Source organism: Capra hircus, chromosome 25 (genome assembly GCF_001704415.2).
Source record: "Capra hircus breed San Clemente chromosome 25, ASM170441v1, whole genome shotgun sequence".
Classification (NCBI taxonomy): Eukaryota; Metazoa; Chordata; class Mammalia; order Artiodactyla; family Bovidae; genus Capra; species Capra hircus.
The window spans coordinates 13529746-13556691 of NC_030832.1; the positions used below are offsets into that span (position 1 = coordinate 13529746).

At 43.2% G+C, this 26946-nt stretch overlaps 1 protein-coding gene, 1 long non-coding RNA gene and 1 pseudogene across 2 annotated transcripts; 1 reads left to right on the forward strand and 2 right to left on the reverse strand.

The window, feature by feature from the left end:
- Positions 4809–12896, forward strand: LOC106503573 (histone-lysine N-methyltransferase 2B). Its single transcript, XM_018041032.1, has 2 exons — positions 4809–6990; positions 12300–12896. Exon 1 carries the CDS (start codon positions 4891–4893, stop codon positions 6940–6942), a length of 2052 nt encoding a protein of 683 aa, XP_017896521.1. The 5' UTR covers positions 4809–4890; the 3' UTR covers positions 6943–6990; positions 12300–12896.
- On the reverse strand, positions 10597–26935 carry LOC108633913. Its single transcript, XR_001917278.1, has 2 exons — positions 26799–26935; positions 10597–10864 (listed from the first exon to the last, which is right to left on the reverse strand). It is a non-coding gene; the product is annotated as an uncharacterized LOC108633913 (long non-coding RNA).
- On the reverse strand, positions 20332–21298 carry LOC102172680 (annotated as a pseudogene).

Genomic DNA, 26946 nt, shown 5'->3' on the forward strand with positions numbered 1-26946 from the left:
TGGAAAACAATATACAAACAAAATGAAAGGTTTAACAAATACATAGAAACCACAAAAAAGAACAAAACAGAAGTTCTGGGGACTTCCCTGGTTATCCAGTGGTTTAAATCCACCTTCCAATGTAGAGGACTCAAGTTTGATCCCTGGTTGGAGAACCAAAATCCCACACATCCAGAGGGTAATTAAACCCTGATGCAGCAACAACTGACCCCACACGCCACAACTACTGAAGCCCACGCACTCTAGAGCCATTGCCCCACAACCAGAGAAGCCCTCGGACCACAACTAGAGAGTAGCCCCTGCTTGTTTGCAAGTAGAGAAAGCCCTCATGCAGCAATGGCAATGAAGATCCAGTGCAGCCAAAATAAATAAATACATACATAGACTTTCTGGAGCTGAAGCATACAATGAATGAAATGAAAAATGAAATAGAAAGCAACCACAGATGGATCAATAGATGATTCTGTGAGATAGAAGATAGGAAATTAGAGCTTATCCAGTTAGAGGAGATCAAAGAGAAAGGAATGAAAGGAACCTATGTGGTCCATGGATCCATCAAAAAATAAAGTATTTTCCAAATTATTAGTTTCAAAAGGAAAAGAGAGGGAGAAGAAGGCAGAAAGTTTATTTGAAGAAGTAATGTCTGAGAACTTCCTAAATCTGTGAAGCGATCTGGATATCCAATTTTGTGAAGCTCATAGGGCACCTAACAAAGTCAGCTTAAAGAGATCCTCTCCAAGGCACATTTAAAAAAAAAACTGTCAAAACTCAAAAACCAAGACAGAATCTTAAGCACAGCAAGAGGGGGGTGGGAAAAAAGCCTATAACTTACAAAGGACCTCCCTCAAGCGATCAGTGGATTCTCAGCAGAAAACTTAAATGCCAGAAGACAGTGGGATGATATACTCAAGAGTGCTGAAAGGAAAAAGCAAAACAAAACTTGCCAACCGAAAGTACTTTGCTGGCAAATCTGTCCTTCAGGAATGAAGGTGAGATAAAGACTTTCCCAGAAAAACAGAACCTGAGGCAATTCATCACCACTAAACCTGGTTTATAAGAAAGGCTGAAAGGAATTTTCCAAGCTGAAATGCAAAGATACTCGTTAGTAACATGAAGACATGTGAAAATATACAACATACGGATAAAAGTAAGTATACAGTCAATTCAGAATATCTGAATACTGTGATATGATGGAGTGTTAACCACTTAGCTCCTTTTGGTTGGCAGGTTTTGTTTCGTTTCTCCTTTCAGCACTCCTGAATATATCATCCCACTGTCTTCTGGCATGTAAGTATTCTACTGAGAAACCACTGATAGATTAAGGGAGTTCCTCTGTTATTAAGGTTAAAGAGCAAGAGTATTAGAAATAGCTATAATAATTTGTTAATGAATACCCAAAATAAAAGAGGTAAATTATGACATCAAAAAGATAAAAAGGGGAAGTAGGGGGAAAGAGTTTTTGTCTGTGATTGAAACTAAGTTGTTATCAGCATAAAATCGATGGTTATATCTACAGGACATTATGTGCAAGCCTCAGGGTAAACACAAAGCAAAAACCCAGAGTAGATTCACAAAAGATGAAAATGGCTTTACTGTACTCAAAGCAGAAGCAGTCAACGAAGCAGAAGTGGACGCTTTCCTGGACTTGTGCTTTTTCTATGATCCAACAGATGTTGGCAATTTGATCTCTGGTTTCTCTGCCTTTTCTATTCATAATGGAATAGAATATAAAATATCTTCTGGCTCAGCTGGTTAAGAATCTGCCTGCAACGTGGGAGACCTGGGTTTGATTCCTGGATTGGGAAGATTCCCTGGAGAAGGGAAATGCTACCCACTCTACTATTCTAGCCTGGAGAATTCCATGGACAGTATATTCCATGGGGTCGCAGAGTCGGACACGAGTGAGTGACTTTCACTTCACTTTCATATACAGATAGATATAGATATGAATTACTTTGCTATACAGCAGAAATTAACGTCAACCTTGTAAATCAACTACATACTGCAATTTTCAAAGTGCAGCTTAAAGCGTGTCACATTATGTCATGGTATATTTCTTGTTGTTTAGTCGCTAAGTTGTGTCCGACTCTTTCATGACCCCATGGTATATTAGCACTATGTAAAACGAAAGAGAGACCAACACCTCTCAACTAAAAGGCGTTATCATGTAAAAGAAATCTATTATTTCTGAAATTTAAATCCAGGAAGTATCATGTTAGCTACTGGAAAGTTAATAAGCAGTTGCTCATTTTTCTTCTGGTTGATGAACACCTTCCCAGCCAATAAAGGAATTAATAAGTTCATTAAGTTATTGACTTACTAAAGAAAAAAAATACTAATCTGGGGTGTGAAAATGCCTTTCTCTGAGAAACTATATTGTTACAATTACCTAATCCCTACCTCATATCAAGGACCCAGCACACCATTGATTTTTAACAATCCACTTCTGAAAGGCTTTGATCTCTGCTCCTGTATAAGAACTACTTTTGACTATCAGGAAGTAAAGCAAACATTTCTTCCATAAAAAGAATAACTTAAAAAAAATTATTTCCTCAAAAATATCCCATGGTTTGTAACTTCTCTGGTAGTTCAGTGGTTATGACTTGGTGCTTTCACTGTCAGGGTCTGGGTTCAATCCTTAGTCGGGAAGCTAAGATCCAATAAGCCCCTGGGTGCAGCCTGGGGTCGGGTGGGGGTGGGGGAAGATGTTAATGAGTTGCTATGTTGAAAAATTGTAAAATGCGGCAATTTTCCATTTAAAACAAGATACACTAAAAAGTGTATTTCAATAGTATTATTGATGTTTGTCAAATATTTCTGCTTTACTGACTATGCCAAAGCCTTTGACAGTGTGGATCACAATAAACTGTGGAAAATTCTGAAAGAGATGGGAATACCAGACCACCTAACCTGCCTCTTGAGAAATCTGTATGCAGGTCAGGAAGCAACAGTTAGAACTGGACATGGAACAACTGACTGGTTCCAAATAGGAAAAGGAGTACGTCAAGCCTGTATAAGAAACACAAGCTGGAATCAAGATTGCCAGGAGAAATATCAATAACCTCAGATATGCAGATACCACCACCCTTATGGCAGAAAGTGAAGAGGAGCTAAAAAGCCTCTTGATGAAAGTGAAAGAGGAGACCGAAAAAGTTGACTTAAAGCTCAAAATTCAGAAAACTAAGATCATGGCATCTGGTCTCATCACTCCATGGGAAATAGATGGGGAAACAGGGGAAACAGTGTCAGACTTTATTTTGGGGGGCTCCAAAATCACTGCAGATGGTGATTGCAGCCATGAAATTAAAAGACGCTAATCCTTGGAAGGAAAGTTATCACCAACCTAGATAGTATACTCAAAAGCAGAGACATTACTTTGCCGACTAAGGTCCGTCTAGTCAAGGCTATGGTTTTTCCTGTGGTCATGTATGGATGTGAGAGTTGGACTGTGAAGAAGGCTGAACGCCAAAGAATTGATGCTTTTGAACTGTGGTGTTGGAGAAGACTCTTTAGAGTCCCTTGGACTGCAAGGAAATCCAACCAGTCCATTCTGAAGGAGATCAACCCTGGGATTTCTTTGGAAGGAATGATGCTAAAGCTGAAACTCCAATACTTTGGCCACCTCATGCGAAGAGTTGACTCATTGGAAAAGACTCTGATGCTGGGAGGGATTGGGGGCAGGAGGAGAAGGGGACGACAGAGGATGAGATGGCTGGATGGCATCATGGACTCGATGGGCGTGAGTGTGAGTGAACTCCGGGAGATGGTGATTAACAGAGAGGCCTGGCGTGCTGCGATTCATGGGGTCGCAAAGAGTCGGAGACGACTGAGCGACTGAACTGAACTGAACTGATTGATGTTTGTTTCCATTAAGACCACGAATGTAAAATTGTAACAAATTCTGGTTTTGTTACAAATACTCTACAATAAACTCAAAACAATGTAAATTAAATACACCAATTTTTCAAATTTTTTCAACTAATTTAACACTATAAGGAAAATTAAAATTCCCTTGGTCCACTGGTTAAGACCGTGCTTCAGCAGCAGGGGGCAGGGGTTCCACTCTTGGTAAAGGAACTAAGATCCCACATGCCTCACAGAATGGCCAAAAAAAACACCCCACCAAACTAAAACTCAAAACAAAACTAAAAAAAAAAATTGGAAGGAAAATTAAAACAGAAGAAACTGAAAAGACGGGGGAGGGGGCGGCGGAATTCACCCCTAGGTCTGCTCTCTAGGCAAGCAAGTAATCGCCCAGTCACTAGGCGGCAAATAGCTAAGATCTGAATTAGGATATCTATCAACAGACCCTTCACCAAAACCAGGGAAAACCTTTACCTCTGAAAGTGGTAGCACCTGACACCAACCTGCCTTCCTAGCTGAGAAAATGGAAGTTACTGACAAGAGTCCTTGCCCTTTGCTCTCCTTCAGGATTTCGCCCCCGTTCTGGAAGGCGGGGGCTCGAAGGAAAGAATGTAGATACGTCTTCCGACAGCGGGGACACCGAGCACGTGAGGTGAACTCTCGGCTCTGGGCAGGTCCCAGGCGGCACACGCACACACGACTGGAGCACGCGGAAGAAACCGCGCGCGAAGGCGGCCCGGGGGGGGGGCGGGGCGATGGGGTACACCGCCTTGGGACAGACCGCCTTGGGGCAGGCTGCGCATGCGCCCTGCTCTGGGGTGACGCCTTTTTTTTTTTTTCCCCCCTCTCTCTGCGCAGGTGGGCGGTGCCCGAGCTTTCCGAACTCTCGTCCCGCCTCCTTCTTGGCGCGCCCCCAACGCGTCGCCGTGGCGACCCAGCGGCCCCTGCCGGCCTGTGACGACGCCGCGTGCCTGGTAGCTTCTGCGGACCCGGCGGCGGCGGCGGCGGCGGCGACAGTCGGAGCTCATGGAGGTTTCGGTTAACGACGCCGCCAAGATCGAGAAGCGGTCGTGCCTGGGCCGCTGCAAGCATTTCTTTTGGCTGGGCGTCACCTTCGACACGGTGGGCGCGGCCATGGTGTTCACCGGGGTCTTCACCCCTATGCTCTGCTATGACATGTTCCTCTACCTGGGTGCCAGCATCATCTTCTTCAGCCTCCTCTGGTGGACTTTCTGGTACAGCGGTAACATCGAACTGTCTCCTGAAGAGGCCTTGAACAGCCCCTACCGCCTGCCTTCCGCCTACACGCTGGAAGTCCTGAGCCAGACCATCAGCAACCGCTTCACTTTCACCATAGGCAGCGTTTCCAACACCTTTATGCGGATACGGCGGCGGCGGCGGCTACAACGCCAGAGGTTCCTGGAAGGGCGGACGTCTCTAGATATGACCGTCACGGGCCAGGTCGAAAGCCAGCTAGACCAAGACAAAGACTGGGCGGAAGGGGTCTCGGAGAAGGGCGAGGCTCAGGACTTTGGCAGCAAGGATCTCCCCAAACCCGAAGCTGTCAAAATTGTAAAGGAAGCTGGCTCCCAGGTGCCCGATGCTGGTGACCTGGGCCGTGAGGCTAGTCTCCCAAAGTTCGTTAAGGGACCATCGACCAATCTGGTGCAGCCATTCATGCCATCTCCTCTGGACCAGCCTCCAACTCCAGTCATCCTGACTTCTAAGAGCCTGCCCGTAGTCTCCTTGGCCTCTATGAGCCAAAGTGCCCCTATTCTGACTTCGGAGAGCCAGCCTGTAATAGCCTTGGCCTCTACGAGCCAGCCCCTTGCAGTGAATCTTGTCTCTGTGAGCCAGTTTGCAGCCCCTTTGCCCTCTACTAGCCAGCCTCCACCTCTCCTGACTTCTAAAAGCCAGTCTGAAGTTTCTTTGGCTGTAGTTTCCTCTACAAGCCAGCCCCCTGCAGTCACTCTTGCTTCTACAAGACAGCCTGCTGTCCCCCTGACTTCTGCTACTCAGCCTCGGGTGGTCTTTGCCTCTAAGAGCCTGCCTGTTGTCTCCTTGTCCTTTACAAGCCAGCCTCTGACCGTCCTTACCTCTGAGGGCCACCCCCTGATGCCTGTGACCTCTCAGAGCCCGCTTCTGGTGCCTGCGGCCTCTGAGGGCCACTCCCTGGTACCTGTGGCCTCTCAGAGCCACCCCCTGGTGCCTGTGACCTCTCAAGGCCAGCTCCCAGTGCCTGTGGCCTCTGAGGGCCACCCCCTGGTACCTGTGGCTGCTAAGGGCCAGCCCCTGGTGCCTAGAACCTCTCAGAGCCATCCCCTGGTGCCTAGGACCTCTCAGAGCCAACCCCTGGCGCCTAGGATCTCTCAGAGCCACCCCCTGGTGCTTAGGGCCTCTCAGAGCCAGCTCCCAGTGCCTGTGGCCTCTGAGGGCCACCCCCTTGTACCTGTGGCTTCTGAGGGCCACTCCCTGGTACCTGTGGCCTCTGAGGGCCACCCCCTGGTGCCTAGAGCCTCTCAGAGTTACCCCCTGGTGCCTAGGACCTCTCAGAGCCACCCTCTGGTGCCTCTGGCCTCTCAAAGCCAGCTCCCAGTGCCTGTGGCCTCTGAGGGCCACCCCCTGGTGCCTCTGGCCTCTCAGCATCAGCTTCAGAATCTTTTGGAGGTCTGTCAAACTGGACCACCACCTCTTCAGGCCTCCCAGGCCCAGAGTCTGGCCACCATCTCTCTGCTCCAGGTTCTGCCCACCGAGTCTTTGCAGACCCAGCCTGTGGACCTGCAGGTGGCCCAGGCTATTCTGGACCTTCAGGCCACGTATCACACCCAGCAGGCCTCCCAGAGCAGCTCTTTAGTCCAGGAAATTAGACCAAGCCAGCCTCCATCTGCCCCGGAGTTTTACACAGAGCCAGTTGCTCTTGAGACCCCGCCACCAGCGGACCAGGAGCTAAGTCAGAACCATCCTGACGCTGCAGCCCTGCCTCCTCAGTCTCCAGCTCCAGCTGCTCAAGCCCAGCAGTCAGTGCCCTCCGGGAGGACCCCTACCCTGGTCCGAGAGAAGAAGAGTCACTCCATCTAGGACAGAAGCAGACCTCAGCCTTCTGAGTGGCCCTCAGGCCTCCGCCAAGTAAGTGATTTAGGAGGAATACCTGCAGTATTCCTTAATCATTTCCAGGTCCATGTTCTGGTGGTTTCCTCAACCGCCTCTGTTCAGACACGTAAAGTTACTGGAGGTGAAGTGACCTGTTCCTTCAGTGATTCGATTATTTGAGCTTAGGTAGGTTTTTGAAACCTAGTGCTCTGAGTGGATGAGTTGTTGTTAAGGCTTTATGGCTCTACCAGCCTGAGAGTGTTAATTACCTTCACTCAGGAGTTCTAAGGCTTCAGGGGGTGTGAAGGTGGCGAGATTCTACAATGTTTCTGAAACAAGATGAGTTTAGGTGGTACAAGACACAGCACAAATAGCAGTGAGCCTTCCGGTGGGAAAGATCTTTTCAGTTCTTTTTCAATCTTTTTAATTATATGAAGGAGAATGTCCTTATTCTGGGGTTACTGATCTCTAACACCTCTCTAATGCTTTGGTAGGCAACACCTCCACCCAGCTAGGACTTAATACCATTCATATTAACAATTATTTTAGTTATTTAAGTTATAGATAACTTCTATCTATGCCCAGTATTATTATTAGTTTCTCTGTTTACGATAGTGATGGTAGCTTTTTGAAATCCATTTACTTAAGTAAAATTATTTTACATGCATCAACATAAAGGTTAAAATTAATTGTGGCCTGAAACTTGGAAAGATTCTGAGATTTGGAAAACATTTTGTTATTTGTATTAAATCATATACGCTTATGTACCATAGTACACATGTGGTTATGTGTACTAAATCACAAGACCCTTTATACTGACCTATGAGATGAATGTTATGGTTAAGACAGCTGAGGAGGAGATTCATTTAACTCCCAACCGACCCCTTGTCAATTAGAACAATAGAAGAGATCATGTGAAGGTCAAAATTGGTGACCCTTAAAACTTTGCTTCTCAGTGGTTTAAATGCTGAGTGTCAGTATACTGGTCTTTCTCTCTGACCCCGTTTGATAAGTTCCTTGGGGGGCAAGGAGGAAGAGTATGGAGCAGAGCAATACTTTGAGATTATGTTAATGCTCCTTGTTTACATGCTACCAACATATTCAAGAAGGTGTTCATCCTTATTTCATATTGACTGGTTTCATCTCTGACATGAAATACAACTATTAGGTGGAAGTCAAACCCTTAATTTCCCTACAATTTTCTCCAATTCACCTTTAAGAGAATGTGTAACAGTTTCTAGGTATACACACACACACATATATATTCTATAGATAATCATAGGGGCAAAGCATTTTAGCTCATAATTTTTGTACAGTTTGGACTTGTGGATTCTAAAATGAAATACATTCAGTGATTTAGGTTTCTTTTTTTTAAAGAGCAAAACACTAACAAATTGTAATAATTCCACAAGTTAAGGATTTAGTGTTATTGAAAAATCATTCTCCCATTAATTCATATGATTGAAATAATTCTCCATATAATTCTTGAAGGAGCGTTTACTAAGTGCCAAGAATAATGGTGACCACAAAGAAACACAAAGGTTGCAGACCTTGCCATCAGAAAGCTTAGAGACCGTGTTCTCTAAAGAGAAGAACACTTTAGACAAGGAAGAAGGAGGGGTAGCCTGGTGTCTACCCCTTATTTTTGACAGGAACTGCCATGCAGTGCCTTTTAAATGATTAATTCATTGGCCTGGCATTTGTTGAATTTCTGTCAAGTGCCAGGCATTCCATTAGGTGTTAGAGATTCAGAGATAAGGTGCCCCTGTTCTCCAAGCACTCACTGTTTATCAAGGAAGGCAGATCTAGGAATAATTAACACAGTGAAGATCCCCTGGAGGAGGAAACAGCAACCCACTCAGTATTCTTGCCCGGAAAACCCCTTGGACCTCTGAGCTGGTGGGCTACAGTCCATGGGGTCGCAAAGAGTCAGACATGACTGAGTGATTGTGCACACACACACACACACAACAAGTGCTTGTAACACAAGTCTACTCGGTCTTCCAGAATACAGGTGTGGGCTGGGTGAGAGATTTTTGATCTAAAGCCTGTGCGTAGCAACGAAGACCCAGAGGTATCCATTGGATGAAGAAGATGGAAAGAACATTCCATGCATGGGGGAAAATCAACAGAAAGGCTCAGAGGTTTAACAGTCTGTGACCTGCTGGGGACACACTTGGGAAAGGATAATCTGAGGCTGTAGTCAAGAGTGCTTGGGGACTTTCATTCCTGGTGGTCAGTTGTCGAAGTTAGTAGGCAGTAACTGAGCCAAGAGGCTGCAGAATCTGCTGGCTCTTTGTCGGATTACCCAGAGGACCGTGAGTACTGCTTCACATAGGCAGTCTGAGCGTAAGGTTCCAGGGAAACAAAAGCTGTTTCAGGAAGGTAATGTTATTCCAGTGTGTCTGAAAGGTGGGATAGCTGATGCCCTCCTGTATAGGGCCACCATGATTCTTAGAGCTGATGGAATGGCATATGCCATATATCAACTGACTATGACTTCATTTCCCAAGAAACTGGATTGACTTCAGTTTATCCTCCCAGCAGTCACTTGGCTCAACTCCGTTCATCTCACCGTGAACCAGTAATCTGATAAATAACTGAGTTTTGGGGGGTATCAATATTTATTGATTTGTACTAACTGCCACCAATAAAGCGGTCTTTACCATGAAAAAAAAGAGTGCCTTGGACTCCAAAATTGGGGGGTGAGAAATCTTTGCAGGCCTTCTTTTTTTAAAACTGCTTATTTATTTTTGGTTGTTCTGGGTCTTTGTTGCCCTGCAGGGCTTTCTCTAGTTGCGACAAGCAGGAGCTACTCTTCACTGCGGTGCCCAGACTTCTCATTGCGGTGGCTTGTCTTGTGGCAGAGCACAGGCTGTAGGCGCAAGGGCTTTGGTTGCCTGTGGCTTGTGGGATCTTCCTGCACCAGGGATCGAACCAGTTTCTCCTGCACTGCCAGGTGGATTCTTATCCACCGAACCACCAGGAAGCCCCCTTGCTGGCTTTTTAAGAAGGGTAATTGCGTTCATAATTCTACCTGTGTGCTCTGTTATAAAGTAATGGCAGTAGGCCAATGATTAGTGAATAATTGCTGAATTCTCTCCTGGTTAGTTCGAAGCTGAAAACAGCCCTCTTTGATGTTAGCAACAGTTTCTAACTAGAGTGTAGGCTCCATGAGTATTCATCCTGGAAGACAGTGTTAGGTGTTTATTTACTTGGGCATAACATTTTACTTTGGCTACAAAGATTGTTGCCAGGCCCTTTCTAGCTTCTTGGACAGTACTACCATAGAAATGAGTATCATTTCCCCAAGGAAAGGAAAGCTTAGGCAACAAAAGCTTATATATATATAATGTATTTACTTATTTTTGTGTGTATTTATATTTTGGCTGTGCTGGGTCTTCGCTGCTGTGTGCAGACTTTTTCTAGCTGCAACAAGCAGGGATTACTCTCTAGTTGTGCATGGGCTTCTTATTGCAGTGGCTTCTCTTGTTGCAGAGCACAGGCTCTTGGGTGTGGGGGCTTCAGCAATTGTGGCTCACAGGCTTAGTTGCTGCATGTCATGTGGAATCTTCCTGGTCCGGGCATCGAACATATGTCCCTTGCATTGGTAGGTTCTTATCCACTGTACCACCAGGGAAGTCCCAAGAAAAGCTTTTTATTAAAAGAGATAGCTTGTGCACAAAGGAAAAAGTGGCAAAGAAAAAAACACACAACTACAAAACAAAACTTTCAGCTCCTGGAGTAGAAAGGGTGAGTAGCTTTTATGACAAAAGGGAGGGTTTGTCTGATGGAGCACTGAAGACTTCCAGAAATCATCAACCTTCTTTGATTATCAGCAGGTGGCTCCGTGATGACTATCAGGAATAGGGAGTGCTTCTGTGAGGGGGAAGAAATGCATGAGAATTTTCTGTAAGAAAGCACAGGAACAGATAAGGTTACAATTTATAGCTGAGCTTCTAGTCTTGTGGCAACTAGCTATACTCTTTAGTGTAACAGAGATAAAGTTAATCTTTCATTCCCCCACCCCCACCCCCCGGCCAGGTTTTTTGTCTCTGGGCCCGAGACCCCTGGGGCCTTTGTTCTTAGCTCACAAGGCCTGTTTTTCTCAAGGCCCTTCCCGGTCCTTTTCCAAAATGGCTATGCTCTTGTCTTCCTGTCCCACGATACCATCAGGGAGAATGACACTGTTTTGATACATTTCTCTGTATTGACAGTAGGATGAATGCTTATCTAATATGGAGCTGAGACTTCCCTGGTGGGCCAGTGGTTAAAGCTCCATGCTTACAATGCAGGGGACCCAGGTTTGATCCCTGGTCAGGGAACTGAGGTCCCAAAAGCCATGCGGTGAAAAATAAATAAAATAAAATGGAGGCTGGCAGTATTTTTTTCTATGAAAGCCCAGATGATAAATATTATAGGCTCGGTGGGTCAAAAGGGAAAATCTGGGCTATTACGTGGCTGCTTATATAACAAGAGAGTAACTGCTCCCGCCCACCCCTACCCCCACCCCCATTCCCACTCACTGAGGGGGTGGGTTGTACAGCTGCTTTGACTCCAGTTGCCTCAGCTGGAATCATCCACCTGACCAAGAGCAGCTTCTCAGTTTATATGACTCATTGCCTCTTATTTTCTTCTTAAAAAAAAAACAAACCCACAACATTTATTTGGCTGCACTGGATCTCTAGTTGTGGCATGTGAGGTCTAGTTCCCTGACCAGGGATTGATTCTGGGCCCCCTACTTGAGAACGTGGAGTCTTAGCCTCTCGATCCCCAGGGAAGTCCCAGATTCACTACCTCTTAAATATAGTAGTAGCCACTTCTCCACTAGACCATGAGGATCTCATTCACCATTGTTTTATTTATCTTTGTGTTCCCATTTTGTATAATTTGGAATCAACACACACACACACATGGGGTATTTGTTAATAATAGTAGCTAGCATTTATTGGGTGTTATCATACATTACCCACTGTACCAAGTAACTTACAGGCTTTATCTCATTTGTCACAACAGAGACAGGCACCACTCTTATCTCTACTTTTAGGAAAGGAGATCTGATTTTGGAAGGTTATGTAATTCTTTCAATGAGAATTGAGAAGCTGGAATTGATATCTAATTAATGTATAATTTGTTATAAGGTGTATACTATACACATTCCCTGTAAGCGATTATTATTAATGAGCCTTTTTCTTAAGCCTGTTAGTCATAACAAGCTGTAATACCCCGGATCAGTCTGTGGCTTAGTTCTCCGTTTAAAGCTCTACTTCCAGAGAAAATGAAAATCAACAACTCTTTAATTTTTTTGTTCCACTCGCATCTCAAAATTGCTTTTTTCTTTTCAGAACCCACCAGTATTCCTTCAGATTTCAACACCAAGTTTATAAAAGCACAAATACTTACCTTAACCTCATTTTGGAAACCTTCACATGGAGTCCTGACCTATCTCAGACCAGCAAACGTAACCAGACTGCCTCTGCCAAACATACGTTTCAGGGTTGGGGAGAATATTCCAGCCTCAGATAATAAAGACATTATCAGAATTTTAACCCATAATAAACTGTGCCAGTGAACAGTTTGTTGAACAGCCAAATGAACTTTGCTTTAAAATAAGTTGGTTTTTAAAATAGATTTCTCTTGTGAAAGCATTCCAGCATTCTAAGTGGAAAATAACGTCACACACTTTGGGTAAAGATATAAATACAAATCCCACAGAAATGGACATTGAAAAATGTGGCTTCTTTTTTAAGGATACCATGTGGCCTCATCAAGCTATCAGAAAGATTAGTACAATCAACATATTATAATTTGTATTTTCATTTTTTTAAATAGCAGGAGTTTCCCTTTTTCCCAAGGATTTAAAATTGCTGATTTGATTGCATATATTAATGATAACTTCCAGATGTTCAAGCTGGTTTTAGAAAAGGCAGAGGAACCAGAGATCAAGTTGGCAACATCCGTTGGATCATGGAAAAAGCAAAAGAGTTCCAGAAAAACATCTATTTCTGCTTTATTTATGCCAAAGCCTTTGACTGTGTGGATCACAATAAACTGTGGAAAATTCTGAAAGAGATGGGAATATCAGACCACCTGACCTGCCTCTTGAGAAATCTGTATGCAGGTCAGGAAACAACAGTTAGAACTGGACATGGATCAACAGACCGGTTCCAAATAGGAAAAGGAGTACATCAAGGCTGTATATTGTCACCCTGCTTATTTAACTTCTATGTAGAGTTCATCATGAGAAACTCTGGGCTGGAAGAAGTACAAGCTGGAATCAAGATTGCCAGGAGAAATATCAATAACCTCAGATATGCAGATGACACCACCCTTATGGCAGAAAGTGAAGAAGAACTAAAAAGCCTCTTGATGAAAATGAAAGAGGAGAGTGAAAAAGTTGGCTTAAAGCTCAACATTCAGAAAACTAAGATCATGGCATCCAGCCCCATCACTTCATGGCAAATAGATGGGGAAACAGTAGAAACAGTGGCTGACTTTATTCTTGGGGGCTCCAAAATCACTGCAGATGGTGATTGCAGCCATGAAATTAAAAGACGCTTACTCCTTGGAGGGAAAGTTATGACCAACCTAGACAGCATATTAAAAAGCAGAGACATTACTTTGCCAACAAAGGGCCATCTAGTCAAGGCTATGGTTTCTCCAGTGGTCATGTATGGATGTGAGAGTTGGACTATAAAGAAAACTGAGCACTGAAAAATTGATGCCTTTGAACTGTGGTATTGGAGAAGACTCTTAAGAGTCCCTTGGACTGCAAGGAGATCCAACCAGTCCATCCCAAAGGAGATCAGTCCTGGGTTTTCATTGGAAGGACTGACGTTGAAGCTGACACTTTGCCCACCTGATGTGAAGAGCTGACTCATTTGAAAAGACCCTGATGCTGGGAAAGACTGAGGGCAGGAGGAGAAGGGGACGACAGGATGAGATGGCTAGATGGCATCACCGACTCAATGGACATGGGTTTGGGTAGACTCCGGGAGTTGGTGATAGACAGGGAGGCCTGGCATGCTGCAGTTCATGGGGTCGCAAAGAGTCGGACACAACTGAGCGACTGAACTGAACTGATTAATGATAATCAAAGTTCATGTGGGACTGTTCTCTTTTATGTTCTTCCTTTGTATCATTGGATTATTTGTGCAACAATGCTGTAATATAGGGATAGTTTCTTTTTTTAGATTTCCACTTACAAGCAAAAATACGTGGTATGGTATGTTTTATCAAATCTTCCAAAAATGTTAGTTGTTTTTATAAATCCTCCCATTTTCTGTCCCATGCTTCAGTATTTCTCTGTTCAGAATTTTAAAAAAATTAACTCAGGCTGGAAGCCTTTATGCATTGCAGATACTTGGAAAAAAGAATAATGGCAGGATATTATGCTAAGTGAAATAAGCCAGTTACAACAAGACATATGCTGCTGTGTGAGTCCACCTATATAAGATTTCTCATGTCAGAGAATCAGACTCACAGAGACAGAAAGAAGAGTGATGGTTTCCAGAGTCTGGGAATAGTTGGGGGAATGGGGAGTTGTTTAATGGGTACAGAATTTCAGATGAAAAGGGTTATGGAGATCGATTGTACAACAGTGTGGATGTACTTAACACTACCGAACTGTACATTTGAAAATGGTTAAGATGGTAAATTTTATGTGTGCATGCTTGCCTGCTAAGTCACTTCAGTTGTATCCAACTCTTTGCAACCCCATGGACTGTAGCCCCCCAGGCTCCTCTTTCCATGGGATTCTCCAGGCAAGAATACTGGAGTGGGCTGCCATGGCCTCCTCCAGAGGATCTTCCTGACCCAGGGATAGAACTCGTGTCTCTTACATCTCCTGCATTGGCAGGCAGGTTCTTTACCACTGGCACCACCAAAACTTTCTGTGTATTTGACCACAATCCAAAAAGAATAATTGGATTAAACCAGCAATTTATAAACCATTTAACATTTATAGATTTATTTTTAACTAATAAATATATGCAACTGCTGAGCTTCTATATATAAAATGCACCAGGTAAGCACAGTTGTCTTGTTGTTGCTGTTTTTAATTTTATTGATTATTTGTTTATTGGGCTGCACCCGGTCTTAGTTGCAACATGTGGAATCTAGTTCCTTGACCAAGTATCGAACCCAGGCCCCCTGCATTGGGAGTGTGGAATCTTAGCCACTGGACCACCAGGGAAATCTTAGCAGAGTTGTTTTAAGAATTGAAGAGCTATAGTTAGGAATTCAGAGAAAAATCAACTTTAATGTAGTGCAGAATAAGGGACCAAGTAAGGGCAAAGGACATTCTTGGAGGACAGAGTGTGTGTACATATGCACATTTCAGGAACCTGCAGAAGAGCCTTTTATCTTGCAGAGGCTAATCAATACTCCTATGATTGGATTTTATCTTGGGTAAATAGAGTTGGTTCTTAAGAATTGTGATTAGTGAACCTCAAGCGTCACCAATGCTGAGCAGCAGATCGTCACCTTGAAAGAAAAGTAGAAGCAACTTTATAATCATCTTAGTAACTATAGGTACTTAGGTATTTTACAAACACTAGGTCCCCAAGTGACTGACTACCTAGAGCAGAGCTGCACCCCCAGCCAGGACTCCACACAGGCCTTGACATGAAGGAAAAATAAATATTAAAAACATAAATGTATGAATCAATAAAGTAAAAAACACTAGACTCTTCTGGTTTATCTTACCCTCAAATTAAAAGAAGTATTTTTATACTATTCAGCCATTAAAAAAAGAATAAAAATTTGCCATTTGAACAACATGGTTGGACTTGGAGGGCATTATGCTAAGTGAAATAAGTCAGAGAAAAACAAATGCTATATGATATCAGCTGTATGTAGAATCTAAAAAAACACAACAAACTAGTGAGTATAACAAAAAAGAAACAGACTCACAGATACAGAGAACAAACTAGTGGTAACCAGTGGGGAGAGGCAAGACAAGGGGTAGCAGAGTAAAGAGATACAAACTATTATGTATAAAATAAGCCACGAAGCTATATTGTACAGCACAGGGAATATAGCCAATATTTTATAACAACTCTAGATGGAGTATAACCTTAATTAGGTATCACTATATTATATGCTTGTAACATATCATACATCAACTACAATTTTTAAAAAGTGACATAGAAATATAACATTTTATAGGATGAACAAATTTTTAAAGTTTAAATCTTTGACTAGGTAATGTAATTCCATATTGCAAAATCCAAAAAGCATAAAATAGCACATATTAAAGCCTCCAGAACATTGCTCCTGATGGACATCAAAAATGTTATTAGGGGCTTTCCTGGTGGACCAGTGGTTAAGAATCTGCCTGCCAGTGCAGGGGAGATGAGTTTGATCCCTGGTGCAGGAAGATCCCACATGCCACAGAGCAACTAAGCCCCGTGCCACAGCTCCTGAAGCCCTCAGTCTCTAGGTTCAGTGCTCTGCAACAAGAGGAACCGCTGCAGTGAGAAACCTGAGCACTGCACCTAGAGAAAGCCAGTGCAGCGTCAGTGAACACTGCTGCTGCTAAGTCGCTTCAGTCGTGTCTGACCCTGTGCGACCCTGTAGAGGCAGCCCACCAGGCTCCCCCGTCCCTGGGATTCTCCAGGCAAGAACGCTGGAGTGGGTTGCCATTTCCTTCTCCAGTGCATGAAAGTGAAAAGTGAAAGTGAAGTCGCTCAGTCGTGTCCAACCATCAGCGACCCCATGGACTGCAGCCTACCAGGCTCCTCCGTCTATGGGGTTTTCCAGGCAAGAGTACTGGAGTGGGGTGCCACTGCCTTCTCCAATGAACACAGTGCATCCAAAAATAAATACATAATTTTAAAAAATGTTACTTATTTCTTATAAATCCTTTCATTCAAGCATATATATATAATGATTCATTTATATATAATGATTCATTATATATATATCATTTATATATGCAAAGTGCTTATACATTCTAGTGTTTCTTTATAGGTTTTTTTAAACTTAATATGTATCTCAGAGATCTTTCCATTTTGGGTGTCAAAGAGCTTTCTTTTTTTTTTTATGAACACACAGTATTCCATTGAATAGATGTATCATAATTTCACCTGTTTCCTATTGATGAACATTTTTGTGGTTTCCATTCTAATAAATATTTAAAAGCAATAATAAATTTGGACCTAATAAATACATATTGGCCAATCAACCACTAGTGATTGAGCATTGACTTTAACAATTCCAAAGGCTGTTTAGTCCATTCCCTGCCCCCAAACAAACAAAATCGTAAGTGATCTGCCTATACCTAGTTAGTGGCAGAGGCTGGACTAAAATTTGACCTCCCTGAGTATGAGTCCTCCTTCTAGCAAATCAGTATAATTATTTCATTGTGTTGTAGTTTCCTTAAAAAATACATTATCTCAGAGAATGAGATAGGGAAATAGTACTAAAAGCTATACAGTGAAAATAAGTCTTCCTTCAGCTTTTGAACCCCACCCCCCTGCTCCCCAGTCCTTAATGGCCCTTTCCCAGAAGCAATCATTGTTTTTAGTGTCTGGAACATCTATCCAGAGAGTCTGTGCAAAACCCAGCATATATTTTTATACAAGTCTGTGCATTTTTAAAAAGTGACTAGCAGGATACTATGCATCTTTTTCAGTACCTTCCCTTTTTCTGTCCCCCTTCCCTTTTAAAGTTTCTCTAAAGTTGTTAACAAAGGTATGTATAATCAAAGCTATGGTTTTTCCAGTAGTCATGTACAGTGTGACAGTTGGACCATAAAGAAGCCTGAGCACTGAGGAACTGATGCTTTCGAATTGCAGTGCTAGAAAAGACTCTTGAGAGTCCTTGGACTGCAAGGAGATCAAACCAGTTAATCCTAAAGGAAATCAACCCTGAATATTCATTGGAAGGACTGATGCTGAAGCTCCAATACTTTGGCCACCTGATGTGAAGAGCTGACTCACTGGAAAAGACTGAAAGACTGAGGGCAGGAGGAGAAGGGGATGGCAGAGGATGAAATGATTATGTAGCATCACTGACTCAATGGACATAGATTTGAGCAAACTCCGGGATTATTTTTTGGTTCATGGGTCCACCTTCTCCCCAGGATTGCCATCCTCCTCAATAAAGCTGTCTTTCCTTTTACCTGACACTTGTCTCTTGGTATCAGATTCTTGAGCGAGGAGCAGGTGAACCTGAGTTCAGTAACAATATGGACAAGATTTTCCAGTACCATTATCAGATTATATTATGGTGAAAGTGAAAGTCACTCAGTCGTGTCCAACTCTTTGAGACCCCGTGGACTGTCCATGGAATTCTCCAGGCCAGAATACTGGAGTGGGTAGCCTTTCCCTTCTCCGGGGAATCTTCCCAACCCAAGGTTCGAACCCAGGTCTCCTGCATTGCAGGTGGATTCTTTACCAGCTGAGCCACAAAGGAAGCCTTATATCATGATGAACTGCTATTAAACAATACATTACTTCCGAAATTTAACATTCACTCAGCTTAGATTTTTGTACTTCGTGTCTTGCATTGCAAAAAGCTAACATATTTGAATATTAAGAAGGGAAAGGAATGCATATTTGCATTACAAAAGGATTCTCAATCATTCATTTATTTCAAGATTCCAATTTTGACTTTTCTCAATGGATTGTCTTCTCAACCACCACCACCTTCCTCCAAAGGACTATTACCTTAACCTTGGACTGTTAAACTCAAATCCTAACTCATATCCCCTATTCTATTCTTGCCATGGGGTCTTGCACACACTTTTCTCCTTGATTTAAAAGCGCTTTCCCCACATAGCCTGTTGACCCTTTCACTCTTAGTGATTTTTAAAATTTTGATTCAATAATCACTTTCTTAGGGAAACTACCCAGAATGCCTCACGGATGTAAAGTATGCACTTTATAGAACCCAACAGCAAGTAGCATGTTGTCCCCTTTAAAGGACATAATAGATTTGTGCTTGTGTGCTAAGTCACTTCAGCCATGTCTGACTCCTTGCGACCCCATGGACTGTAGCACCCAGCATCGCTGTCCATGGGATTTTCCCGGCAAAAACACTGGAAATTACACTCCTGAAATCCTGAAAATACACTCCTGGATTTTCCAGGAGTGGGTTGGGGCTCTTCCTGGCCCAGGGATGGAGCCCACATCTTCCAAAGAATATTAAAGGCAAAAATGGAAACTATATGACTGTTTATAATATAATCTTGTATATTGTTTTACCTCTTTGTCCTCCAGTTGTTTCATATATGTTTTGTGTCTTCAATTGGACTAAAAGTTCACCTTATTGTTGTTCAGTTGCTGAGTCATGTTTGATTCTTTGCGACCTCATGGACTGCAGCACACCAGGCTTCCCTGACCTTCACTATCTCCCTGAGTTTGCTCAGACATATGTCCATTGAGTCGGTGATGCTATCCAACCATCTCATCCTCTGTCAGCCCCTTCTCCTCCTGCCTTCAATCTTTCCCAGCATTAGGATCTTTTCCAATGAGTCAGTTCTTTGCATCAGGTAGTCAAAGTACTGGATCTTCAGCTTCAGCATCAGTCCTTCCAATATTCAGGGATGATTTCCTTTAGGATTGACTGGTTTGATTGCCTTGCTGTCCAAGGGACTCTCAAGAGTCTTCTCCAACACCACAGTTCAAAAACATCAGTTCTTTGGTGCTCAGCCTTCTTTATGGTTCAACTTTCACATCCGTACATGATTACTAGAAATACCATAGCTTTCACTATGTGGACCTTTGTTGGCAAAGTGATGTCTCTGCTCTTTTTTTACCCCTCCAAATTCCTGGTTAAATAAGGACTTGTTTATTTTGAGGGAAAAAAAGGTCCCAAATATCAGGCTGTTCACAAAAATAACCCACAGTATCAACTTTAAAAAACAAACCTTAAGTCTACTACACTAGTTATTTTTCCAGAGGATGCATTTAACATGCCAACTCTCACTCACAAAAATACATTGTTACATTTGTGTTTAACAGCCCCGCATAACACTGTTATGTGGGGTATAACACAGATACCTCTAACTCAAAGCTGCTCTCAGGTTCTACTCAACTAATGAGATTGCCTTTGTAGTTAGCGAAGCAGCTACTGTATGAATGGAAAGAACTGTCCTCCCTCTATAACAAGAGATTATTTTGGAGACAGTTGATACATCCTTTTTATTGTTAAGTCATAAAGACGTATCAAAATTAAAGCAAAAATTACAGGGTAAAGACTTAACGTAACTACTAGGAAGGTCACAGTAAGTGAAAATGGGCAATATGAATTAATGAACATGGGAAGGACAAGGGTGGGAGAACAGTGAGCAAGTGCTGAAGATACTAGGGGAGAGGATCTGGTGAAAATTTTGATCTTAGACAAGCGCCTAGGTAAAGAAATCATGGACAAGATTTCTAAACCCTGCTATGTGCTTAAGAGTCATCCTCGCCATTGGTGCTGTCTCTGTTATCCTCTCTGCTTCATCATCCTTGATCAACTCCAGCTGGTCATCCCCCCGATCTTCACTATCGTCATCATCCAGTAGGTCCCCCTCCTCAGCAGAGTCATCTGCACCCCCCGCTCAGACTCCATCTTCACATTAGTCTCATCTTGCTCAGGGAGCTGCCGCTCTGTTCCTCTTCTGACTTACCCTTCTTCATCTCCACTCCTTCTTTGCTCTGTTCCTTTTCCATTTTGTCCCAGGCTTTCCAGTAAAGAACCCACTTTTTGTTTTATCTGGGTTAACTCCTTCTTAATGGTCTGAAGGTCATCTTTCAACTTTCCAGATTTAGAGGAAGATCCCCACTGTCTGCTCTTAGAATTGAAGCCATGTTTGCCCCTTCATGAGGTGTTTCCTGATATCTGCTGGCATTCCGAGGGCACCACAGCCCGAGCAATAGGAGGAGGAGGAACACGTGCTGGGTAACTGTACATCCTGTCATAATAATCCTGTTGAAAGTCACAGTCCAAGTCAAAAGATGGGCTGAGTGGAGGGGATGGAGAAGGGTGTTCTGGTACTGACCTATAATCTGCGCGTCAGATTGTTTCACACGTGCTTTTCCTCGGTTCACTTTTGGCTCTGCAGCCAGATTAATATCTAAAACCTGGCCAGCAATCATCCTGCCATCCTCTCCTCCCACAGCAGCCCGGGCGTTTCTCTCATTAACACACTGGACGAAGGCAAAGTCCTTATGAACAGAGCAACCCATGATTTTGCTGTATTTTGAGAAGATTGCCTCCACGTCGGATTTCTTGTCCACAAGGGTATTAAGATTCCCAATGAACACATGACAGTTCATGGAGCAAGGATCCATCTTATTGGTAACATTGCTGGCCATTGTCTTTGGTGATACGGTGCCTCACAAAGCTGAAAAAGGTAGCTGAAGATCAAGAAAAAAGTCACAGGAGGGGGGAGGGAAAAGAGATTCGATTCTGAATCTCCTACCCCCGGGTTCTACCTGGAGAAGCCGATTGCTGCCAGAGGTTGGCAACGCGGTCGCAATCACTCAGTCTTCGCCTCTTCACAAAATGTGTCTGCTTTTTAATACGCTGTCTAGGTTTCTCAGACCTTTACTTCCAAGGAGCAAGTGTCTTTTAATTTCGTGGCTACAGTCACCGACTGCAGTGATTTTGGAGTTCAAGAAAATGAAATCTGTCATTGTTTCCACATTTCATCCATCTATTTGCCATGAAATCATGGGAGCAGACGCCAAGATAGTTTTTTGAATGTTGAGTTGTAAGCCAGCTTTTTCACTCTCCTCTTTTGCCTTCATCAAGAGGCTCTTTAGTTCCTCTTTGCTTTCTGTCATTAGTTAGTGTGGTGTCATTTGCATATCTGAGGTGGTTGATATTTCTACCGCAATCTTGATTCTAGCTTGTTTACCCAGTCTGGCATTTTGCATGATGTACTCTGCATAGAAATTAAATAAACAGGGTGACGATATACAGCCTTGATGTACTCCTTTCCCAATTTGGAACCAGTCAGTTGTTCCACGTCTGGTTCTAACTGTTGCTTCTTGACCTGCATACAGGTTTCTCATGATGCAGGTAAGGTGGTCTGGTATTTCCATCTCTTTCAGAATTTTCCACAGTTTGTTGTGATCCACACAGTCAAAGGCTTTAGCATAGTCAATGAAGCAGAAATAGATTTTTTTTTTTTAATTCCCCTGCTTTTTCTGTGATCCACTGGATGTTAGCAATTTGATCTCTGGCTCCTCCACCTTTTCTAAATCCAGCTTGAACATCTGGAATTATTCGGTTCGCGTATTGTTGAATCCTGGCTTGAAGGATTTTGAGCATTACCTTTCTAGCATGTGAAATGAGCACAGTTGTGTTCACTAAGATCGTGATTTATACCAGTCGTTCTTAATTTGGCAATACTGTCTTCCTGGGGCATTTGGCACTGTCTGGAGACCTCTGCTTATCACAGTGGCGCAGAGGGGAATGCTACTACCACCTAGGGGGTGAAGATACCTTGGGGGTGAAGACCGGAGATACTGCTAAACATCCTACAATGCGCAGAACAGCCTCCACCTCTCATAAAGTATTATCTGGTCTAAAATGTCACCAGTGCCAAGGTTGAGAAACTGCTTTTATTTCTCTGGGACAAGGAAAGCTCTAAATTAATCTTCTTTGGATATACTTATTTAATCAAATATTAAATACATTAATTATATTGTATATAATTTTATATTACATACACATAGTATATGAATATTTGTTTATAATTTCATATATAATATGTGAATATGATCTATTAATTAGTACATATGTATACATTATTAATATTCATTATCTACATGAAAGATATACAGTTGCCATCTTGTATTAATGAATGTTTTTATAAAGATAAGTGACTTATAAAATAACTGTTGACTCTTTGGAAAGGGAAAAGGAACAAATGAGATATTTATTATTGGCTTTGCTATTTAGAATTATTCATTTGGAACGTCCCTGCCATTCAATGATTTGAAAAACATTTCTGGAGCACTGATAGTGACCCTTTCATCTACAGCAAAAATTCATTGGAAGCCATTTGGTACCATATGACCTCATCTCTCTAGACTGGGTTAGAGGAGGGCTTATTGTTGTTATTTAGTCACTAAGTTATGTCCTACTCTTTGCGACCCTATGGACTGTAGCCTGCCAGACTCCTCTGTGCATGAGATTTCCCAGGCAAGAATACAGGAGTGAGTTGCCATTTCCTTCTCCAGGGGATCTGCCCAACCCAGGGATCATATCCATACCTCCTACATTGGCAGGTGGATTCTTTACCACTGAGCCAACAGAGAAGTCCCTGACTCAAATTTGGCCAGTGAGAAATTCTTTTTTGGTGCTTTAATATATCCTGTAATCTTAGAACAAATTCTTCTTTTCTGCTTAAACTAGCTAAAGATAGCTTCTGTTACTTTCAAGCCACGATTGTGGCTTTGCCCAAAAGACCTACTCTGGGGATGAGTGTAAAATTCATCTCTAGAGGAAGAGATGCTCTTTTGAAAAACAGTTTAATGGGTCATCTGGGTACACGAAAGTAAAATTTCACTCTAGAGTGAAGAAGCTCAGAGCAATTATGAACAATGATAATACCCAGTGATACAAAAGGATGACTACATTGTAGGTGAGGTTGTATCTTGGCAAGCACGTGTTCCTATTTGTTTGCTTTCTGTTGTTGTTGCAGTTAGAGAAGGAGGGGTCTTCATTAGTACTGGTACTTTTTGTTTTTAAGAGTTGGAGACAAAAAGCCATGAGAGTCTGAGGAAGGCAAGACTGGATAAAGGAGGCTTTTATCCTGTCACACTGAGATGGCCCATGAAACAGAGTGAAGTGGCACCCCATTCCAGTACTCTTGCCTGGAAAATCTCATGGACAGAGGAGCCTGGTGGGCTGCAGTCCATGGGGTTGCTAAAAGTGGGATATGACTGAGCGTCTTCACTTTCACTTTTCACTTTCATGCATTGGAGAAGGAAATGGCAACCCACTCCAGTGTTCTTGCCTGGAGAATCCCAGGGACGGGGGAGCCTGGTGGGCTGCTGTCTATGGGGTCGCACAGAGTCAGACACGACTGAAGTGACTTAGCAGCAGCAGCAGCGGAGGATCCACAATGAAGGAGCATGACCTGAGAACTCCCACAGAAGCTTATGCCAGTTTTAGGATTTTTCCTGTATTGTGCTCAGGTGTTATTGAAAAAAAATTTAACACATAAGCTTTGTCTTGACTGTGCTTCATGAAAATAAGGAAGAAGCTGTGTTCAAGCTTATGGACGAAGTATTGCAGGGAGTGGCACAACCACTTAGGAAAGTTCTTTTACTTTGTCTTGTATACCTCCAAGAGCATCTCTACCCTAAGACAAATTCTTGCACCTTTGAATCAGGAGGATGTGTAAGAATAATCATAACAATGTATGTAAGAGTAGGGAAGAGCCGGGAAAGGAAACAATCTAAATATTGGAGACAGGAAAATGGATTGATAAATCATGGTTGTTGCTGTTTAGTTGCTAAGTTGTGTCCAACTCTTTATGACCCCATGGACTGTAGCCCTCCAGGCTCCAGTCTGGGATTTCCCAGGCAACAATACTGGGGTGGGTTGCCATTTGTTTCTCCAGGGGATCTTCCTAATCCAGGGATCAAACCCGCCTCTCCTGCATTGCAGAATTCCTTTCCTCTGAGCCACCAGGGAAGCCCATGCTATATGGTACGAGAAACATAATTATACACAACAGGATTGGATTCTAAAAGCAAAATGTTGATTGAAAAGAAACAGCAATATGATGCCACATTGAAGTAATTTTATCATTGAAAGACAAAAGTTGAAACGATTTTTTAAAAACTCAGGATAGTGGTTACCTTGAGAGGAAGCAGGCAGATGGTGGGGGTCTGGAAGGAGCATATAGGAAGCATCAATAACACAGGCTGTTTCATAAGTTGGTTGTACATTCGCAAGTCTTCACTTTGCTATGTTTAATAACTTACATTAACATATATTCTTTAATACATATCAGACTTTTTACAAGTAAAGGAATAAAGTGACTGTCAAATTCCTTGACAGTACAGTTAAACTTCTACTGGCTGAGAGTGCAAAGAATTGTGATTTTTTTTTTTCTTTTTAGCTCTGCTTTGTGGATATAGGGGAAGAGACTCCCACTTAAACAGATATCTTGAACATCTTTGTGAGCTACCACGCAATTTCCTTGGTTCCTGGGACATGGATGATTTCTGCCCAGCATTCCGCAGGAACTCTGAAGCAGTGAGGCAAGAAATGGTGTGCCCATATGGAGGCAGCAGACGGACAATAACTGATTTTACAGAACAATGCTTTATATTTTAAAAGTTGCTGTACCTAGTTTATGTCCTTTTGATATAGTTCTATACAGTTTCCAAAGGTTGCAACAATTCCGCCTTTTAGAAAGTGAGGGGAGGGACATCCCCTTTTTCCCTCTGCCTCCTTCCCACCCACCCTGCCTTGGCACCTGTTGTTCCCTGTTTGGAAGACCCTTCCCTGCTTTGCTGGTCTGGCTGACTTGGTACATCTTTAAACATTGTAAGTTTAAGGGTTAAAGCCTTTTGAAAACTGCCTTCTCTCGCTCTTTGATGTCTAATCCCAGAATTATCACAGCTCTGAGATTTTTGGATGTGTCATCAACCCCGTTTCCAGGAGGGTAAGATTAGCTTGGGTGTTTGTGAGAATAGCCCAGTAGGTAGGAAGAAGCAGGTTTCTGGGTCAGGCCGACTTGTTCAAATCCTGACCCACTCCATCTTTCTGTGGGTTTAGATTAATCACAGGACTTCCAGTTCTTCATTTTTATTATTGCTTTTTATTAGAGTGTAGTTGCTTTACAATTGTTATTTTCTACTGTACAGCAAAGTGAATCAGCGATATGTATACATATACCCACTCTTTTGCAGATTTCCTTCCCATTTAGGTCACCACAGAACTCTGAGTAGCATTCTCTACGCTGTACAGTAGGTTCGCATTAGTTATCTGTTTTATGAGTGCCTGCATGCTAAATTGCTTCCGTTGTGTCCAATTCTCTGCGACCCTATGTACCTTAGCCCTCTAGGCTTGGGTTCTTCAATTTGATTGAGGGAGGCTCTGACTCCAAAAAGTTAAAAGTCGACAGACCAAGCCACTGATTGGCCCCTCCCGGTGTCCCCGCCCCTTCTCTGGGAAACTCAGGGCTGGACAGACACCTCCCAGCAGCTCTCCGGTCTCATTACAGTTGTTGTTCAGTCGCTCATTCATGTCCGACTCCTTGTGACCCCATGGACTACAGCATGCCAGGCTTCCCTGTCTTTCACCGTCTCCCGGAGCTTGCTCAAACTTAAGTCCACTGAGTCAGTGATACCATCCAACCATCTCATCCTCTGTCGTCCCCTTCTCCTCCTGCCCTCATTCTTTCCCAGCATCAGGGTCTTTTTCTAATGAGTCAGCTCTTCACATTAGGTGGCCAAAGTACTGGAGTTTCAGCTTCAGCATCAGTCCTTCCAATGAATATTCAGGACTGATTTCCTTTAGGATTTACTGGTTTGAGCCCCTTGCTGTCCAAGGGACTCTCAAGAGTCTTCTGCAACACCACAGTTCGCCTTCTTTATAGTCCAACTCTCACATCCCTACATGACTACTGGAAAAACCATAGCTTTGACTAGACGGACCTTTGTTGGTCCAACTCTGAGTCAAAGTTGGCTCAGTACAGTGCACTGGCTAAATCGCTTCAGCCGTGCATTCTTTGCGACCCCATGGACTATAGCCCTCCAGGCTCCTCTGTCCATGGGATTCTCCAAGCAAGAACACTGGAGTAGGTAGCCATGCCCTCCTCCACCCGACCTTCCCGACTCAGGGATCGGACCCAAGTCTCCTGCATTGGCAGGCGGATTCTTTACCGTTGAGCCACCAGCAGAGTCCACAGCCGCCGTCAGCGGTTAGCTTGGCGGGGAAAAGCCTTCAAGCGGAAGAAGGGGCCTGATTTACGGCAGGGATTACGCCTTGGCGGCGCTCTAGCCTGGACCGGGGTAACTCAGCTCTCCCTGC